Source organism: Falco rusticolus, chromosome 6 (genome assembly GCF_015220075.1).
Source record: "Falco rusticolus isolate bFalRus1 chromosome 6, bFalRus1.pri, whole genome shotgun sequence".
NCBI lineage: Eukaryota > Metazoa > Chordata > Aves > Falconiformes > Falconidae > Falco > Falco rusticolus.
Genome location: NC_051192.1, coordinates 89,675,106 through 89,696,721, shown reverse-complemented (window position 1 = coordinate 89,696,721; position 21,616 = coordinate 89,675,106). Strand labels below are relative to the sequence as shown.

Genomic DNA, 21,616 nt, shown 5'->3' with positions numbered 1-21,616 from the left:
CTTTATTTCTAATTGTTTCTGTCCACTGTTTCTATATGTCTACAGCCAAATGAGACACTCTACCACCTTTTTGCATATTTTCATTAGGTCTCTTTACCTTTTTCCTCCTCTTCTATATCTGCAGTGCGCTGTGTGAAGCTTTTTCTAGCATGGGATATACATCCTATGAAGCTTTGACAGTACGTTCTTGGTTTCGATGCATTTTGCAAATGTTCGTAGATCAACCAAGTGGTGTGCTGGCTGAGGCAGATGCTGGGCGAACAGTTGGTAAGTGTTCACATTTCCGTGATTTTGGGGTAACGATTCTATATTGTGAAACCGGCAAACGTTTTCAGCTAATTACAAAATGTATTTTTGTTTGTATTCCTTTACTTTTGCCTAATTATAAAATGTGTTTCTTTACACTGCTTGTGCTATTTTTTGATAGTTTGCCTGCTCTGCATATAACAAATTTATTACAAACAAAGATAAAAGAGCTTGTTTCCTTGGAAGCAAAGAACAAAAACTTTGCTCCCAAGGAGACAAGCTATTTTTCCCCCATGGAAAAACGTCTCTGGAAAAAACTGAAAATCTGAAGTACATCGTAAAAAATCATGTTGTGAATGCCCTAAAAGAAGAAAAAAGAAAAAAATAATCCAGCTGCAATTAATTCTTTCCTTTTTTATATAGGATATTTTGCTTTCTTAGAGCAACACTTCATCACTTCTATAAAATACTGCAGTTCTAAGTATCTGTAGAACACATCTTCTAGTGGCTATTTTTCATACACATTTTGTACATTTTCAAGAAAACCATCAGTAAAATGAAATAATTCATTATCCATACTTAATACTCTTCATTCTTTTATAACTGTTAGAAAAAGAACTAGTTTGGACACAGGTTGTCTAGGTTGCAGAATCCTTGTATTTTAGAAATTTTAAAATCATGTTTCGTTTTATCATTCTAGGACTAAAGTAAATGGAAAAGCGTAACTGTATACTGTATTTACTGCTGTGCTCTCTTGTAACAATCAGGGAAAGCCTATATGGAGCAGCTGACTGAAATGACAAGACTGATTTTTAAACTCTCAGAAGTAGAAAACATTCTTTCGAAGGCTCATGTTGAAGAGTCAGTTTTCAAGCAAGATCCTAAAAATGCTCTTGTCCAATTCATTAAGGTACTGTACATCTCTGTGTTCATAGGACAGTTTTAGTGAAACGCAACTATATATGAGATTTTGTGTGTATGAAAAGAAATAATTCGCACAAACCTTATGAGAGACTTGGTGAAGTTATGAGACTTAGTAAGTTTACATTTATTTCAATGGTTTTGTTTCCTCAGGCTGTTGGTAGAACTTACAGTGGCCTTCAGACACTCCCTGAGAAATCTATCATGGTAGCAAAGGCTCTGGAGTATTTAGGTGATGTATTAAAGTATGTAAAACCTTATTTGAAGGTAAAAGGACCCCCAGAAGGTCTGCAACTTACATACTGGATCATAGGTAATTATTTTGCAACCTCTTTTCTTTCAGGAAGTAGTTTTTAAAAAATCAGTAAAATGTGTCTTTTAATCTTTTCTTTTTTTTTTTTTTTTCCTCTATACCATCTATCTTAATGGTTTTAAAAAGCAAAGTCACCAAGATGTTACAGTTAGGTATTTAATTTTCTTCCACTTATTTTTTGTGTTTTATCCTGATGTCTAACCTCCTCGTGAGATTGTTGGGTTTTGGGCTTTTTTTAAATAAATTACCCCTGCAAATCATTTTCAAAAGTAAGATGTTTTCTTGTCTGTTACTTCTGAAAGCCACCTGGTCTACCTAAACAAAACCAGAAACAATGACAAGGCAGTGAAGCAGTGTTACGGCCAGCTACATCATATTTATTGGAGTTACAGTAGTGGACAGGTTGGCTTAGGAATGTAATTTGCTTCCTTTTAGGACTGCTTCTCTTACATACACTTTGTGCATTTATTAAGGTTCAGATTCCAGTATTTGTTCATTAAAGTGTGGAACCACTGATAGGATGGAAAGAGTGCTGTTTATTATGTGCCAGTCTGATGTATTTACCTTTAAAAATAGGGGAAAGTTTATGTATCTTAAAGATAGAGGTAATGATTTGCATGTACACCCAGCGTGCGTCATGATTATAAGGAGCAGAGTGAAAAGCATGACCAAGATGCAAAAGGTGTAATGGAATTTGAGTTTTGTAAAACTTTCCTTTTCTATTGCAAGATCTGTATGATTTGATTTACAAGACATATGTCGATTGGTTTTAGATATCCAAATGTTGGGTCAGAGCCTTGTAAAGTAATTCTAGACTGGTATTCTCCTTTTTGTTCTTTGCAGTAGGGAACAATTAATCTTCAGTCATGCTGTTGCGTGCAAGAAATTGTCCTTTCTTTTTAGTTAAGACAATATAAGAAAGGCTTAAAAGGGCTTCTTAAAATTATAAAGACAAAGCAAGAAACTTAATAAATCTGAACACCTTCCATCTGTGGTCAGATTTTGTCTTCTACCGTCCCATACATCACAGCAGTGATAATGAAAGTACTTTTAGCTGGAATGAGCATGCTTCTTTCAAAGCAGAAAGCTTAGACAACATTATTAGAAGTATTGTTAAGCGATCGTTCTCTTTCTCTGTGATCAATCATTGTGTTTTCTTTCACTCCACAAGATTAATGTTGTTTTGCGCTGTTTTTAGAGATGGTAATGAATGACTTTTATAGATTAATAGTATCTTGTAACAGTCTATTTTTGATCTTTCATTATTTTCAAAATCTTATTTTCTTGGGGTATTCCTGTATTTTCACTCCAGCAAACAACTTTTTGCTTCTAGTTAATTAAAAGTTAAGAATGTCTGTGGGAACTACTACATAGGAATCTTGTTTTGTTTAATCTATATTTTGAATATTAACACTCATAAGTATAAAGTTATTTTCTCAAGAAAAATTACACCTCACTGCAAGAAAGATGTTTCTCAAAGTTAGGGTATTTACACACCAACACCTTTTTACTTCTTTTTTTTTTTTTTTTTTTTTTTTTTTAACTCAAAAGGAAGATCTTAAAACTGGCTCAAAGCTACGGAAGTGATACATTAATGTGTTGAAAAGTTGAAAACAAGAAGGATGCTCTCTGAGGCTGTCATTTTGTGAACTCAGAGCCCATAAAGATCTGGAGAGACCATGTTGATTTAATGGAGTTAGCTGCCCCTCGTTCTTTTTAATCTGCTGAATTAAATGCATTAAATACAATTTGAAAGATATTTAATGTTTTCCTAACATTGAATTGCTGTATCAATAGCTGCTGATGTGGCCACAGTGGTATTAGATAAATGTGAAGGGAAGGCAAAGGCAGTGTCTCTCTGTAAAATGTGATGAATACATGCTGTAAGGTGAATGTTTCAGTGTGTGTGTGTTGATTGCGATAGTGTTACGTACCAGTTCTAGTTAATTTTCCTGCAGGGATGTGAGAGACTATCTTTTCTTTAGCATTACTGTACTTCTAAAGCAGCTTCACGTGCTGAAAAACTTGTAATATATTGAATCAATGTAGCACTTTCATTTTGCTGAACTGTAAATGGATTTAAGTCTTGACTGGGCTTTTGGAACGAGTACCTGGGAGTGAGACATTTCAGTTGCTGTTGCTACTCTTGGATTATCTAATTTAACATAATTGCCTCTTTAGCTTTTCAGAATTTTTTTTTTCTGACTGTAAATTGCTTTGGGATTTTTTGATGCTTTTTTTCAATAGGATGTCTGGTAAAGTTCTGGGCACCAATAATGGCTACTTCGAAAGCGCAGCCACTCTTGTTCCGCATCGTGGATTGTTTACTGCTGCCGCACTCTGTGCTCCAGCAGGACAAAGAGCTACCCGTGGCTTTGCTGTCTGCCATTCAGGAAAGCCTGCCTCTTTATCTTCAGGTAAATATCTGAACCCTATTACCAGCACACAAACGTATCTTCAGGAAAAGATTCACGTTGCAGAGGATGTTTTCTTTTTCCCTAATCAAAACAAGCGTTGACTGAATTTAAAGACGCAGAAAGAGGAGGTTTTCTCTTGTAGAAGTGGAAGGAAAAATGCCACCCCATTGGCTTTCTTCTCATTGCATGCAGCTCTGTTGTAGTATGCTCCAGAGCTGCTATTCTAATCACTGTATATAGGCTGCTTTTAGCCAGCCTGTTGTTTACACTGGGCTCTGACACGTGAGATTTCTGAAGCAGTGGGTCAAATAATCATACTGCGTAGCAAGACGCTAGTTGAGATGACAGAGCAAACAAATGTTTTAAATCATCCTTGACTTGGCTAACTGTAGATAATTAAATATGAGCTACTCTTTATTTTGTTGTTGTTATCCTTAGGAACAGAAGACAATCCTCTGCATATCATGGCACTGTTTTATCCTAATAGTTTGAGAATATGTTTTGCTCAATCAAGTTCCTGCTGCTTACGCTTACATGGCTAAAGCCTTCTTTCCTGTTACGCCTCCTATTCTTCCCTCAGCTTATCTATCACTCTTGAAACTCTGTAAGGCTTGTTGATACTGTAGAAAGAAACTAATTTCTGCTGTGAGGAAGATAAAAGCATGGGTTTTTTAACTAAATAAGCTGACATGGTTTTCCCTTGTAAATCCTTGGATCTGTTTTGCTTGCTATTTTCCCTTCCCTCTTAGTCTTCATTTTGATTGCAGTCTTAAATGATTACTTTACAGGATTGTATTGTGAAACAATGCAGTGTTGACATTGTAAACATCCCTCAGATTTATTCCTTTCAAAAGTTGCATTGTGATCGATTACGTCATATGGAAGTGAATATGGTTATATAGTGAGGTGCAGAATATGACTTGCTTTGCTGCTTTGTAGGTATTTTCAGTAGCTATATGCGTGTAGGACCATCTGGACACTGATATTACCACAGAGTGTGACTGTCTGCTTGCTAATTCAGTATTTTAGTTGGAGAGCACCGTTTCTTTGTAATGTGCATGTATGGATGTAGATTGAAGATGAAGCCACTCAAGCTGGTTTTGAAATCCAAGCGTTGTGGACCTTTGTTTCCTCTTTTCTTTGTCAGTATCTGACTTTGTGACCTTAGTGTCACACTCTTCAGCAGTCTGCTGCATAGTCCACGTGCTTTCCAGCTAAGCTAGATGATCTTATTGATCAAATAGTTCATTTTAGACAAATGCTGCTTCTAGAAAACAAGTAGCCCTTTAATTTGACAAACACTATTGGGGAGAGAAGACTTGTTTTTCCTGCTTCAATATGGAACTTCTACATTTTATTAATTGTTTGTATTTTTAAAGGTCCAGTATTTGTAAGTGCTTCTTACTTGTAAATGCTTTATTCATTCCAGAATACTTCCTTCTCCTTTATTGTGGAAAGTGGAAAAATTCTGAGTTAGAATCAACTCAAAATGAAATATTTCAGCATGAGATTAAAAAAAAAAATATTCTCTTAGGACTGCTTCTGAGCTTTGAGTTTGAATGTATTCTAAACATTCTCTGACTTCTCAGATTATCATTTTACAGTTGGATTCAGTCAAGTTGGTTTAGGGCTAAATTCATTCCCTTTCACCTCCATGTACATTCCCATTTAACTTGCTTTAATGATTTTGTGACTAGCAGTTTGTGAGCTGATTCAACTAGGAACTAGCTCCACAAAACAAACAAAAAAACCTTCAAACCTGAATAGGCGTATCAGAAAAATGATAAAACGGTGTATGTGGGAGGGAACACGTAAATATGGTGGGAGGAAAGATGGAGAAACAGAACCCTCTGGGAATAACCCCACCTTGACTAATTTAAACTGCTGGTGAAATGTGTGGTCAGACTCTCCTTGGGTGGCTGCCCTGTGTCTGGGGTCCATTCGTGGAGGTGGAGCAGCGGTACTGTAGTGCAGGAGCCTTGACTCACCCTACTGTTAGACAAACATTGTTCTGTAGATCTGTAGATCATAGTCCCCGTTAATACTCTCTAGTTTACAACTTAATCCTTTGGCTGTTATATGAAAGTAAAGAAACAGGAGTTTGGAGACCATGCAAAATATCTTCTTATACATGCAAATTCTTTATTCATAGCCAAAGCATAAAAGCCTTTGACTAGCATTTCTACTCATAGGTCTCTTAAATTCTTTTTTTTTTTTTTCTTTTTTTTTTTCTTTCCAGTGTTCTGAAAAGTTCCAGGCTCCATCTCCATCTTTTTTTATTGTCCTGAACTCCTTCAGTTCCTTTGGTGTGGGCAGCTCCTCCTTTGTCTCAAAGACCTCCTTAGATCTCAGAAAAAGTCTTAGTTTTGCGAGCAATGGTTTGCAAAACTTCCCTCTTTCCAGAGCTTTTAATAACTAATTTTAATGTGGTTTATTTGATCCTTTTATGTGGGCTTTGAAAGCATTTGAAATCAGTCTTAGTAGCAGGCAATTAATTTCACACACTCAATGATGCAGCAATCTTAGGAAATCTGGTAGAATTCCTGAACCGTATAGAAAACAATTCCCCAAATGGCCACATGCCCTGTGTAATGGTAATGCAGCGGCCACGCAGCTGGGCAGCAGGCTTAAAGGCAAGGACAACGTTGCTGCCGCTGTGCTGTGCTGTGCGGGCATTGCCTTCCTTTGCCACCCTGTGATGGCAGAGGCCAGTTCTTCATCTTTTGGGACAACACAGGAGGCTCCTTCTCTCCCTGCAGCGTAGTTTGTTACTACGCTCAGGATTCATCAGAACTGATGCCTGTATCTCACCCTCCTTCACCACCCCAAACCGAGGGGTTTATTTTTAATTCAATTTTAATTCAGTCATCATCAAAGATCAAAATTACAGGCTTTGTTTAATTTTACACAAGCACAGATAACTGTCAAATGTTCTAATTAAAACTAGATGTTGCATTTCTCTCTCCTCGATTCAGACTGACTGTATTTACTTCTTCTATTTGTGTTTAATGTATTAAGACATGTGGGCTATACAGCTGTGCCTTCTGACAGTTGTTGGGCAACTGGTCTGTTCTCCACTGTACACTGAGCTTATCTAGAAGTTTCCTTCAAACTCAGTCACTGATGCTGCCTTGTCAAAATAGTTTAGCTCTAGAAACTTTTAAACTAGTATTTATTTATTTTTTCTTGCCTAAAGAGTTACTATCTGGATATTATTTCTTTCGCTGTGCGTCATCTGTTTTGATAATGTTTGATGACCTAAAAAAGATTTTGTTGTGAAACAATACCAAAATTGTCCTCAGAGTTGTTTGAATGGTGGATTAAAGTAAAGCATGAAAAACATGAGTGAACAGTCATTTTATAACTTTATGGGACTGTTCTTAATTAAGAGACAGTGAGGCATGTAAAAGCTAACGTGAGGTATTTTGCCACTGTAAAAAGAAGTTGAGCTGATTTGTGAGATAGTGGATTGCTGAAGCCTACCATGGGAAATTTCAGATTGAGATTGCTCTTGGAGGGATTTCTTGGAGGATGATTTGGAGGATTTTTTTTTTAGTACACATTTACCAGTAATATGGGAAAGAACAGAAGTGGAGTAGAGAACTTATTTTAGAGAATAAATAGTAGTTTAAATGTATCTTGCAGAATAGAGTGTGGGTGCATGGAATAAGCATAATATACCTAATAATGGTAAAGGTAAGATACCCTGCTTGATTTATTAGTGTTAATCCTGTCCAAATACAGAAGATTTCTATCTAAATACAGGAGAGTGGTGAAAGAGCTTAATTCTAAGTAGTGCTTGGCACATACATTTTCCAGTGATTTTAATGGGTCTGTGCAGGCTCAGCATTTGTCAGAGATCAGACCTTAAAAGCCCTCCTGTGAGCCACATCTGTGGTCTGATATTTGAGCAAGCTTATTAATACATTTTGTGAATTATAGTATGTGTTTAATAGGAATTGTACAACATTAATTGGTGACCAGCAGATTTATTCCAACAGCAGGACTGATATTATAAGTCATCATTAGATAGCTTGGCACTTCTGCAGTGAATAGTTCCAGTAATCCATACTAATCGGTTCTTCGCTCTCCACAGGTGATTTACAGATATATGGATAAATCAGAAGAAAGAGGCAGCTCTGGCCACAAAAGGTTCCTGCAGTGAACACGCACGGGAATCAGCTGCCTTTCTAATAAAATGAGGAGCAGATGTTGTCATGCTTCTCTACTCCCGTTAAAGTGTCTTTTGGTTTTTTGTTTAACCTCAGAAGATGGCTAAAGAACATAGTTAGGAAAAAGAGAGCGGCTCTATCAACCCTTTAAAGTCCATCTGCTTTGTAGAGATCATCCTAGGGGTCTGAGACTGGTTTCAGATTCCTGGTCCAGAATTGCAGTCCAGTAGCATGTGTTTCTTTTCTATCTCACCAACAGTAGCTTCCTTCATCTCTGTTAATTACTGGTGGGATTTAAAAGAAGAAAGTTCCATGTGATTTCCTCATAATCACATCCTTGGTCAGTGCTGCCTAGGATGTTTTGCCATTGTACTCAGAGTTTTGCAGCTGCTGTGCAGTGTTGGTAATTTATCCCGTCTGCCACTTGGGATGCGGTGGTGTCAGACTTTGTGCAGGTCTGTTGCTCTCTGCACTTCCTAAGACAAAGAACACAGTGTTGAGATAAAGGCAATGGGCCTTCATGTCCAAAATAGAAATCCAGGTTCTTCTGCAGAAACTTTTAGGAACGGTAGAAGTGTCAAGGTCAAAGGTACGATGATTCTTCCCTGAAAAGCTTTGATGCTGTACACATGCCTTTCATGTGTAAGGACTGATGAATGGATTTTTCTACTACACAGAAGGATTTTTTGTTTAAGGGTGGGTTTTTTTGCTCCCAACAAAATAAAAGGTGATTTTTCTCACTGTTGTCTCATTGGAAAAAAGAATTTCTATCTTGGAAGACATTGGTGCTAATCTGGTAACTTTCATTAGGAAAAATGATGAGGGTCCTCCTTATTGAAGGGAGAATTTAGGTATCACCACATGGTTTGAAAAATTACACCTTTTTTTGAGAGTCAGCATCTCTTCCTGGCCCACCAATAATGAACCTAGAATCCTTTATAAAGAAAGCATTAGGTTACAGAAAAAAGGCATTTTCTGTGTTTTAAAATGTTTCTTAAGTTAACAGCTCTCCTTACAGGGTTTCGAGAGTGCTCTCTGTCCTTTCTTCCCTCCGTAGTTGAGAAGAATATCTTTCAGTAATGCTCTTGGCAGGGTGGTTTGGTGGATTTTTTATTATTTAATCCTTTCCTTCTTTTTCAGATTACATCTTGCCCCATCCCACACCCCAGAAAGTTAGAATCAGTGTACTTCAACTGAAAAAATAAAGATGCTTTTATGAAGCATCAGGCTAGGTTTGTTGATCCTTCTTCAAATGTAACTATTAGAAGATCTGCAAAAATTAGTCAGTGTTCCTTCAAACATCTAAATTTTTATTATTTTTTTTGCTTTTTAAAGTATCTTTAGGATCATTTCTTAAAAACAGTAACTAATTATTTAATAACAACTGATGTCTTCCTTTTCTTGATACTATGTAGCATTTGGTGATCCTCAATTTGAAGAACTGTCTCATTTTAGTAATTATCATTGTTAGTTCTTGACAGGTGTTACATTCTTCATGTATTCTTGCAGAAGTCCTCTGTAAGGTTGTGATGTTCTTTGTGTCGCTTTTATCAGGTAGATTAATACACTTTCTCACAGATATGTTTGTTGGGTTTTTTTCTACTGTTAAAACAGTCTAGAGTCATAAGAGTGCCAGTTCTGATTATGGAATATTTTCTTTCTTTTTGTAAGAGCCGTACTACAGAAAGCACAAGCAAGTCTCCTTTATGCCTGCTGTAATATCTTGCTGAAGACATCAAACACTCAAGCTTACATTACTAGATAATCTGTCATCTCTAACAATCTCAGCTGCTTGCCAAGCAGTGCTTTTAAGAATTCTGATAAAGCAGCAGCTGCTTTTTCCTACAAAATTTTGCTGTATGTACACGAAAAGAGGAGACAATCTTAATTGTTTATCAAAGCCCCAGTTCAGGCAGAGTCGTTTATGTTATTGGGACTTACCAAAATTACCAAGGAGCTCTAAAAGAATGTGTAGTTAATCCCTAACTGAACAGGTCTGCATTCAAGAGGACCACCTACAGCAAGTCTTCAGGCAAGTCCTGAAGCACCTCGTTTCTTAAAATCTCATGTTTCTTATATATGTTTACTGTGGAACCAAAAGTAGGAACTCCCTGTTTCAAGAAAGTGCCAAGACGACCCTCAGCTCTGTCTCAGTCTGCTTTTTTTTTTTTTTTTTTGCCTGAAATAATTGTTCTGTCATGTTCACACAAACAGTTATAGATTAAAATCTTTTTTGGGGAGAGACTCCTATGTGAAAAGCAACAGAAATACTCTTTGTCAGTAGTTGGGGGACAAAAGCAGCTTGCCATGAGCTATTCATTCACACATCAGGGGCATTCGCTTACCTCAGCAGCCACCCCTGTTCAGGCAGGTACTCCTCCTACCAAAACGGGTCTGGATTGCAGTGCTAGTGGAAGTTTGAAGTGCTGTTGCAGTCGCTGTCTAGGGAACTCTGTGCTTGAACTTTTTTTATGCCATTATTCTTGTTGCACAACACTTGTGAAAACTGAATTCTCAAGAGGCTTCTGTTTGTGGTGCTGGCTGTGACCCTTGTGATAGGGGACGACTGGACTTGTTTATTTGGTGTTTTAGTGATTTGTTCTTCGTCCTTTCAGTAATCAAAGGAAGGCGAAGGAAGCTCTTAACTTTCTCTCACAGCAACTCGTACCACTGAGAAGAATACTCTTTTCAGAGATGTACCATGTGTATGTTGTGCAGCTATGGGTAGTGTTTAGGTAGGCACTTTCTGGGCAAGATTATAGATTTTTCTTTGGATCAATATAGCTTATATTGGATAAATCGCAGCAGGTTTAGCCTTACCTTACACAGATTTTTTAAAAAAAACCACTCTAAATCCTTTACAAATGATGCCTAATTTACCCTGATTTGTTCACACTATGAGCAAAAGGTTTCTTGTCAGGCCACGATTCAAAGTGCTCATTTTTCTGCTATATTGTTTGTACAAAACTTTCACATCGTGCTTTACAAACAGATGAGGTATTCTTTCTCTCCCTTCATAAATCTTACCTGACAAATATACTATGTTAGAGCACGTACAGAGTTGAAAAAGAAATGAGGAGCTCTTGGGCACAGAAACACTTCTCAGGTCTGAAATGCCAAGGTTTTATTTCAAATTTGAAGGGGAGCTTGTGTGTCCCAACGCTTATCTTCCAATATATCAATTAGTGTAGTAAAGATTTTTCTCTCCTTTGCAAGCCTTGCTCTGATTCTGTCTTCATTTATTACTGTTGCTTATTTGTCATGCAGTAGTTACTCTGTGCAGCGGTTTACACAGCGTGTAGTGAGTATGTAGCCTATGGATGTGAAAGATTTATTAAAAAATATTGTTAAGGATTTATTTGATTTCTCACTTTCTAAAATTTTCTGCTACAGGGCCTGTCCTTTATATGTTGTCAGTCCCAGACACAGGGTGCCTATTTAAATCAACTGCTTGGGAGCATTATTCAGCAGTATTTTGGACGATTTCTCCCTTCTTCTCCCTCTGCACTTGGAGCTGGACAGCATCCTATGCTGACTGCTTTATGCAGTTCCATTACAGTCCCCCAGATGCTCCGTCTGCGGAAGACCACTCTGCATGTCATAAAGTAAGGACCAGCAAAGTAACAAACCCATCACTTATTCAGATTTCACAAAGGGCTAATGGGGAAGGGAATGCCACTGCTTTCTTCTCAGTTAACTGATGGTTTGGCTATGGGAAGAGCCTGCGAGTTGCTGCCCAGGGAGCAAAGGAATGACAACATGTATGCATTAGGAGAGTAAAATTGGGAAGATTTGGAGCCTAGTGAGATGGTCATTGAGGATAAAGGTCCTAAACTATGAGAAAAAATGCCACATGGGGCCATGTGAAAAGCAAGTATTTTTCTTGACAAATTACCCTCCAATATACATCATCAAATGCTTGTGTCTCAGGCAATATTTAGGGCTACAGAGTTGTAGTACTTATGGTTGGCACGTACCTGTGCACGGGAGGGCTCATCGCTCTGTGTGTGTCAGGGTACACCTAGGTGTGCCAGCTGCCCAGGGGAAACAGAAAGTTTGGAGGGTGGGAAGAGGGAGGCGTAGAGGCAGGGAGACAGTACTTGTTCACTGTGCTGTCACTACTTGCACAATATCAACGGCAGCTATAAATGCTGGACCTGCTGCGGAAAGGCTGAAGCTTTGTTTTGTATACCACAGGAGAGGGAACAATTTGTTGGGAGAGGAATTAAAACCCCCCAAATATAAGGTGATTTCTTATATCCAAGGTAATTGCATTTTTCTTTGTTAAAGAGTGTGAATACATGTTGATTAAAAGAATTTCAGTGTTGATCTCAGGTAAATATGATAGGCAGTCCTGTAAGTAAAGCCTGTATTGTCACATATTAAGGCAGTGAATTAAGATTTCACAGTCTTAGTTCTGACATGTTTTTAATTTTTGAATACTCAAACTTTGTCATCTTAATAAAGTTATGCTTGAATGTGTGCATGCATTTTTAAAATTTTAAATTTGATAGTGGAAAGAAAGTTCTGAAAGTGTAAGGGCACTTGGCGATTTGTAAGACATGAAATGTTCCTTGGTGATCTGGGAAGGATGTCGTATAACTGAGCAGCAGCACTCTGATTTGCAGACTGTTGGGTGGTCAGGAGGCAGTCACTAGGTCTGTGTCGATTTGTGCAGAGTTCACTAGCCATTTTGCTGTATGAAAGCTCGTGAATGTCTTGCTGCTGCACAGAGGAAGTCAAACCACGGGATGAGGGGTGTATTATCCAAGTCAGAGAACTGTTTTAGTCAAAAAGCACTCCCCAAAAAATTAGTGTTAAAGTTTCGTAGTAAACTAAAGGGAGAGAAGATTTCAGAGTTGCTAATATTAAAGTGAGTAAGACTGCGTAATACAAAGACGTGTTACAGCTTTCATTTGCCAAGTTATACCAGTGCTCTAAAGCTGTGCAATGAAATACTCGGCTCTGTGAAAGTTGTAGAAGCACTCCTTACTTTTAACGGGGATGGTGGTTTTTATTGATGCATTGCTCAGTAAACATGCATGTGGTACCTAATATTAAATATCTGAAGTTTTTTTGAAGGTTCTGGAATGCTGTTGCTAATTGACGAATAAGTGCTATGGGTTTTTCACCTGCAATCTTCTCTCCTGAACGCTTCAATTTAAACTTCAGATTTCAGTAATTTGTAATGTCAAACCAACAGTAATTCCGATTCTTGTATCCTTTTGCAGAAAAACAACAAATCAAGCTGTTCAAATTGGAACACTCAATGTGCAGGATGTCAAAATTTGCTTTTGTTGCAGATTGGCAGGTCACCTTTTATCTTTGTGACCAATTTTATGCTGGAGAGGTCTGTGTTAATTCTGACAGAGCAAAAGCAGACATCGGCTGTCCCATTACAACATACTGTTGACAAAAATAAAATAACAGTACTAGCATAACAGCAGAGCTGTTACCACGAGTTTGATTGTGAGTTTACAAAAGCTCATAAAGCTAAATAAAGTAATTCAACAACAGTTGTATTTTAGATGTTGTCTTAGGGTCTTAGAATCTTGGCTCCTCCCTTTATTTGGTTATTTTATGAAGCTGCCTTTGTATTTTAACTTTTATAATCATACTTGGCTTTTTAACCGTAATTATGGTAACTGTTATTTCTCACTTCTCTCTCAGCAGAAGAGTCGGAAGGCATCACTGTCCTCTGATAAATTGGGAGTCCTTGCTAAGACTAAGACAAATAGAAGCCATTAGTTGAGCCTAGATAAAGATAGAAATCTATGTTTGAAGTATGTGGTGCTTGCTTTGAATGGAAAAACCAAATTACAGACTTTTTTTCTGGTTTGCTTTGTCTTCCCAGTGAAAAGTGCATGCAGTTCAAAGGTAACGCTCCACCTCCTCGCCTGGCCTCCGTTCTTGCTTTCATTCTTGAAGTACTTCAGAGAACCCAGAGCACTGAACTGTGTGACGCTGACTTAGTTCTCCCAGCTGTGTTGAAATGCATGGTGTTGGTTAATGAGCTACAAGGTAAGCTGCTTGTTTGCTTTGAATATGTCTCTGCACACATGTAAGAGTTTTGTATTCCTGAGCATCTTTCATCCCAATATTTAAGACTTTTAGATGAGGTGAATGAGATACTTTGGCTGGATAAACTGGACAAGCTTTCTTTTTTCTTTAACTGGTCTGGGACTTCTGTTTTCAAGAAGCAGAGAACTGTCTTGCTTTCTTTTGTCCTCTTATGAACTAGTGATAGCCTTCTTGGGAATCTGAAGAGTATTTTCTTTCCCCCCATCCTTCCCACCTCATCTCTCCCAGACTTGGTAACTGTGGAAGTGGTCTCAAACCCCTTTAGGTGCAAGCAAAAATAAGACTAGCATACATTCTTGCCATAGAGGCTTTATAAATGGATTAAAAGTAGTGTGTTGCTGTCTGAAGGTATCTTTGAGTCTTCTTTCTTCTCTTAGCATGCTTTGTTTGGCAGTGAGAATGTCTTTCTTTTTAGTTTCTTAAAAAATGAAGCACTGTGTTTACCCCACTGTGGTATAATGAATGCGCATGTGTGCATAAGCTCAACATTTCCACTTCTTGCTGCCAGGAGAAGCATTAAGCAAAATGGGGATCCACCTCTGACAACTTCTGGGGATTTTGTCTAATAAAATACTTTTTGATTCTGGTCTATAAAAGATATATATTGAAGGACAAGATATATGCTTAGGAAAACAGCTGAATCATCACACAACTTTCTTCCCCCTTTTGCCACCATGGCCATATGTGCTGAAACAGAGCGTGCCTACTCTGCAATATGCTGCGGAGTGAGTGAGCTGGATGTCTTGTGCTGCTGTGGCCACCAGCTCACTGCTTGCCCAGACAGGGCTCCAGCACGCCTGTGTAGAAAAGCCTTCGCAGCCCAGTTCCACCTTTATAATGGGACAATTCAAGTTACAATATCTTGTAACTTGAATATTTGTTTGGAAAAAATGAAGGGGAAGAAAATAGTGGGGTGGTTTTCCCCTTAAAAAAAAGAGGTAGGGTGGATTTCAGAACAATATCCACTATTGAAAGGAGTAGATCTATATAGCTTTGGGCAGGATATGGTGCTATAGCTGCTGTTCTTTATTTCAAATAGGAGTGATTAAAGAATACAGATAGAACTTAAATTTAAATAAAATATCTGTTTCCACTAAGTGTGTGTCTCTTTGCTTTGACTCAAAGAGATCATAGTGTACTTAAAAATCTGTATCTTTAAAGGATGATGGTGGTGAAAATAAGACTTTTGCATAAATTTGTGATTCATTCTGTTCTTCTATAGCCAATCTAACTGCTCTCACAGTAATTTCCCTTGCATCAAAGTAAGATAAAACATTTTTTTTTCTCATGTAAAAAATTTTAGTCTTCATGAAAGACATTCTCCAGATGGTCAGTTCAAGAGCTCTGTGTGAATCTTGTGATTTTGCTTTTACAGTTAAAAAAATATCTACAGACATTGTACAGTACATGGTAGAAGGCTGCCAAGCAGGGTCAAGAGGAGAACGTGCCACCCAGCTGACTTCTGTATTTAGGTAACTGGAAAATATGCCAGTTGGCAGTGAAGTTACTGCAAGCCAATTGACAGCAAACATGTTTTTTCAAAATAACTAATTATCCTTAACATACTGCATTGTCACTTGTTTATGGTATTTAAATAACACTACTCTTGACACTGGTTTTAAACATAGCTTGGCCAAAAGTAGAAGAGAAATATACCTGCTTTCTTATGGATTAGGGACTGTTTTGAAAGGTATATGACAGAGGGGTATGTCACTGCTGCAATGGGAAAAACTCCATATAAACGTTGATGGCCAGTGTTAGGTGCAATGAAAGATGTGTGGGCTTAAGGTGAAGTGCATATAATGGACATCAAATCCTCATACAACAAGCTTAGCTGCTTTTTTTTCTTTTAATTGAGTAGATTTTGTGAAAAATAAATAATAGAGTATTATAATGTAAACTGTACTTATTCCATACCTCTGCAAAATGAATTCTGTTTCTCACATGGACAGCGTAGAAGAGCTGCATGAGGTGAGACCCAAAGACATTTTGCAGACCTAAGCACTGGTGTTGTATGGGGTCATATCTAGATGAAAGCTTCAGAGAGACTCACTGGAATAAGAATGGGTGTTTGTGGGCATGCCAGTCTGCACATGATACATCACTTTCATGGGATGTGTCATCCCTGGAGTGTTACTTCTGATTTGAATGTAATCTGTGATCTTTAAAGACCTCAAACCCTCGGGAAGACAAATGGATGTACTTCCACCCCATGGTCTGTCCTGCTTAAGATCCAGTGCAGCCTTATAAGAAACGCCAACATTATTTCTGCAGACTTTAATCTAGAGCTCTTGTTTTGCTGGTCTTTTTTTAATCATTATTTTTTATTAAATAATAAATACATGTTTTAGTTTTGCATTCAGACATGTTAAAAAGTGCTCTGGAACAAGTCAGCCCTGGTGAAACAGCAGCAGAATCTGCCAATTTGCTCGAAAAGAAATGTGTCGGATTTTTAGCATTAGTCTTCAAAAGCACGCCTTCGTTTAAAGAAAGTATTCCATGTAGAGTATTTCAGTGTAACAATATGAAAATTGCCATGCAGCCAGATTGCTTGTTCTGATTACACTCTTCAGTTGTTCTTGGCATGTTCTCTGCATCTGGTTTTGACCTTGCATTAAATGCCTCTGTGTCCCCCTCAGGCAGTTTATCCAGGACTATACCACCGTGTATGATCACCGGGTTTTTAGCATCCTAGAAACTGTGGCAGTCTTGGATCAGACGTTAGTTACCAGCCTGATTCCCACAATCACACAGTCTCTGAAGGATGTGGAGCACAAACAAGGTCTTGGAAGAAATGCTGCACTGAGGTTTGAATTTTATTTTAATATTGTTTTTTGACAATAAGCAGTAGAGGTTTAGTCTCTTGAAAGAAAGCAGCGTTAGATAGCAGCACAGATACTAAAAATTGAAGTGATTTTTTTTAAAGTGTGTTATAGTGTGAAAAGGTCCTCAGACCTTTCATGGTTTTAATCCATCTATAATTGCTAAATATTTCCAGAGATGTTTTCACACTAGGGTATACAGACCCCAGTGGAATTCATGTGGAGCCAGGTTGCCTCTGCTCACTATACTGTACGTTGCAAAACAGAATAAAGAAGTACCCATAGCTTAATTTCAAGAGTTCTCTCCTAATACAAACGTCCGAGAGCTGTGGACATCCAGAAGAGGCTAGCTTCCTCTCCCCAGCAGGCTTAGCAGACTCACCCCTCAACTGCTTGCTCCCCAGGAACTTAAGACAGAAATATTTGACTTGTGAATCCATCTCGCGTGAGGAGGAGATGGCACGTGAGGTGGCAGCCCCACACAGGTGGTGGTGTCTCTGGCTGCGGATGCAGCGCTGAACTTCCAGCACCTATATAAATGCTGTTACGAAATGCCAGGGAGCTCTGCCCAGGGTGGCACCCGAGCCAGAAGGGCTCCTGCTGTTAGTTCTGCTCACTGGGAGGCTGGCCCTCCACTCGCCTGTACTCTGGGCAAGGAACTGGCCTCAGTGTTTGCGTTAGAGCGTATACTGGGACTGCTCGGATGGTGGGATCCTAGTCATGCCTCAGGCTGGAGAAGTTGTGAGGTGTGTGTTGGCAAGCCCTGGGCTATAAAAAAACCCAAAGAAAAGACTTGTGCGAGAATGTAAGTCATGAGACAGCGAAGGGTAGTCACAGGGTATTAATTTTTCATTTAATGAAAAATATATTTAACTGATTTGTAATTATATTATTCACTTTTTATCATCCTCTATCAACAAATACGTTTGCTTTTATTTAAGGGAATTCACCCAAGGTCAGACTGAAGTACCATTATATGCAGGATTTTCATACTACCTTGTTTTGATTTTTTGACAGCTATTTCATAGGAAATTTCTCTTTTTTTATATTGTTAATAAGGTAAAATTCATCCCTTTATCTACAAAGTATGAAAAAGCAGGTGGTCTGAGCTTCCTGAAATAGGTGCTTGGAGATTACTGAAGAGCTACATTTCTTTTAGCCTCATCACTTAATGTACATATTATCTAATCGGTTGTTGATGATTTGCGTTAATAATTTGGTTTTAGAATATGATCCATGAACATCTTTATTGTAAGAACACTAATACCCAATTTTTTTCTCTTCCATCCGGGCCACTGAGTAAAATTGTATTAAAATATTCTGTGCAATTACTGTAGACCTTAAAGTGCAAACCCATATATATATATAAAAGAAACAAAATTCAGAGGTTGCATTAGATGCTTACAGTCATGATGTCTAGTGTTGTTATTGCAAGGGACTAGTATGAAAACTGCAGTTTTGTTTGCTCAAGTTGATATTTCATGACAAAGATAGATAATTAGAATAGACCTAAATGTCAGAGGAAGTACTTTAACAATAATTATATTGTCTAGGTTGGAGAGTATTAAAATGAACTTAAGGTGAAAAGTCTTATCAACACATATGCACTCTTCTGGAAAATTCACTTGAGTGACAGCCCCCTTCTGAATTCCAGGTTTATTTTAAAACAGTCATTGCCCTTTGTAGAGGATGGTGGTCTAAATCTGTGTCAGTGCCAGTCTGCACCCTAGTGCCAGTGGCTCGCATCGCTGTTCTGTAGCATGAGTCACAGAGAGATTTCTTAGGCAGAAATCAGATAGCAAACATGATGAAGCCTGCATGCCATTCTCATCTAAGCCTTGGAAACTCCATGTTTAAAAAAAAAAAATAAATCTATTTTACAGCAGTTTACTAAGAAGTAGACTTCTAAGCATCTTCACTACAGTTCTAGCTGTAAACAGTGCAATCCTTACTCTTCTTCCGATCTGGCCACGCTAAAAATTCACAGCAAAGCAAGCAGTTGAATAGATGGGAGGGGGGAAGTTACTGTGTTTTAATAATCCCAATATGTAAACAATGTGTTTGGGAATTGTGTGCTTTTACTCCTAGGATGTGTGAGATTAAGTAACACGTTACATTCTTTTGTTGTGTTTTTTTTTTTAACAGAGAAGCCTATAAAAGACTCTTATCTTACCTCTCAGAGGCTGGGCGAAATGAGATACAAAAACTGGAAAGTGAGACAGGTTAGCAGTGTGCTGGTGATTAATCCTTTCCTCTTGAATGTTCTGACACTGTCGATACCTAAAACTAAAGTCAACAACACACTAACCAAATTCTTTATCTTTACAATGACATTACATTTATCAATTTTGTGGGTTTTTTCCCCAAAGGTATGTATTGATTTTAGTAATTTCTGTGGTATTTGAGTATTGTTGTGCATATGAAGAGTAACTCTGAATATACTGTTGAATGGCAATTGAAAGATACAGCAAATTTATTACACGTTAAAATGTCGATATGAGCAGAGTCCGTATGGCAATAGGATTTCAAAGAATCAAAGTAATTTCACAACTCACATTGAGTGACACCTGACCCTCTAAAAATTTTATTCAGTATGTTCTTAAGAAAACCGTATCTTTGTAATTTCTCATTTATTTCAGTAGAACGAGAAAAAAACTGTGATCTCTAGTACTGAACCTGAGTGTAGTGCATTCACCGGGAGTTGTGCCAGTATGACAGAACTATCACTTGTTAAGAGAGGGCTTGTGTGTATGTTGCACAAAATGTATATAGCTATCTTAACCTTCCACGTGTATTAAATAAAGTCTTTCAGAATCCAGTGTAAAATCTTTTCTGTTGTCTTTGTGGGTAAAATAAGGAAAAATAGGTTCAGATTTTCTGTTCTTTTCAATACTATGTTCTATAAATTAACCCATAATTTCCAGTGATCCCGTGTTCTTTTTATTAGTTATGACACTGGTAATTATCCATTTAACTTAGACTAGGTGTAAATGGTGTGAGAAAAGAGAGGACAGGCTTCTAAAGAAAATACTCATTTGGGGAATTTATTCCATTTGATCATAAGCTAGTAATTATTCTGGTTTGCCGGGAAAGTTGGATCTTCCAAATATTTTGTTGTTATGGATTATTTTATGGGCTTTCCCAGGACAGGTCTAGCTCTGTAAGTTTTTCTATGTATTTTTTTTTTCCCCGAAGTCCATAGGAAACTTTCATTAGTGGCTGTGGTGTTCACATTTTTCACTTCCCTCAGTAACCTGTATTTCTGCAGCTACTTACTGGACTTTGGGAGTGGTAAGTTTGTTCTTAAGGGCAACACTGGTGAACAGGCTGCTTACTTCTAAAGTTGCTAAAATTTTAACTTAATGATATTAAAGGGAAGGAAAGATTATTTTTGTGTCTAATAACTCCACAAAAATCCTTAAAATCTTGTTTGGAGCAGCTTCTTTTTCATTACAGTAATCTGATCAAGTCGAACTAGATAATCTTTTTGCCTAAATCAGCTATCGTTACATCAGATAATGCAGTAACTAAAAGCCTCTTTAGGCTACTTAATAGTGCGGAACATGGAGGTTCTTTTCATTATGAAAGTGACTTACTGAACTTGCATTGTAGTTTCTTGTAAGCTTCTGTATCTGGGAGGAGTTTTATTCTTCTCAGGACGATTGTGCTTCTAAAAAGCTTTTTGAAAAAGTAAATAAAATAATAAAAACCTCTCCAACAGAGATTGATAGAGATGTCTTCGAAATTTGAGTCCTACCACACAGTAGATTACAGAACAGATGTCTGACTATAGTAGTACTTCCTGAGAGTAAAATTCTTCAGCTTTTAAAGGATAGAGCAGATATAACAAAACATTTAACGATGTGTTTTGTAGGTTGTTGCAGACATATTTAATGCTATCTGTAATGGTTGGAAGTTTCTGAAAAAGCAACAGGGCCTTATGTAAATGCGTAGCAGCTCCTGGTGCATGAGAAACTAATTTAAACAGTTTGGAAATTACCATTCTTCTCTGTCAGAAAGTTAATGCAAACAGAAATAAAGCATTTTGCATCATAATTTATCAACACTGCCAAATGGGCAATCTGGTTTGGTCTAATTATTTGGTATGGACATTTGCAGATGTGACTGACAGTTCTGCTGATATTAATGAGATGAAGGCTTGCAGAGTGCTAGTGCTAGTCTGCACTGACTTACCAAGTATACACCAAAACAACGGTCTAAAACCAGTTAGGAGGAAAGAGAGTGCTGATTTATATAGAAAAGACTGAAAACTGCCATCAACTGTAAGAAATTATGTATTACGTCTTATTAGATGGTCTGTATAAGGACTACTTAGGACACTGAACATTATTCAAATTAAACCTTTCTGTATTATTTTAGATATTAACATTTTAGTTCAAAACCAGGACAAATGCCTAGCTTCCTTATACAATGCATGGAGAACTGCTTAAGCTAAAGAGCAGGAAAAGCTTTTAAAGCTGGAAGTCTTTTACACGGGTTGCTGCCACTGACAGGAGCAGTTCACCTGCATATAGATGCAAAGTCTACCTCTTCACTCTCCTTCATAAACAGTAGGATAGAACCTTGCTGTAAATTGGGTAAAGAGAACTACAAATAGGACTTCTACCTACTGCTGAGTGGCAT

The 21,616-nt window shown here is 37.7% G+C and overlaps 1 protein-coding gene across 3 annotated transcripts in view; it reads left to right on the top strand.

Moving 5' to 3' along the window:
* MMS22L (MMS22 like, DNA repair protein) overlaps positions 1-19,800 on the top strand; it is a 92,645-nt gene extending 72,845 nt beyond the window's left edge. The window contains exons 17-25 of one of the 3 annotated variants that reach the window (XM_037392324.1): positions 125-267; positions 1,014-1,156; positions 1,321-1,480; positions 3,728-3,897; positions 11,463-11,674; positions 13,924-14,090; positions 15,526-15,622; positions 16,790-16,957; positions 19,118-19,800. In XM_037392324.1, the coding sequence (XP_037248221.1) occupies positions 125-267; positions 1,014-1,156; positions 1,321-1,480; positions 3,728-3,897; positions 11,463-11,674; positions 13,924-14,090; positions 15,526-15,622; positions 16,790-16,957; positions 19,118-19,199 (1,342 nt within the window). In that variant the 3' untranslated portion in view covers positions 19,200-19,800. Of the gene's footprint in view, positions 1-124; positions 268-1,013; positions 1,157-1,320; positions 1,481-3,727; positions 3,898-7,993; positions 8,137-11,462; positions 11,675-13,923; positions 14,091-15,525; positions 15,623-16,789; positions 16,958-19,117 lie in introns of those variants that run through there. The other 2 variants (XM_037392326.1, XM_037392325.1) reach the window with 2 other exon arrangements.
* Positions 19,801-21,616: the final 1,816 nt, after the last annotated feature.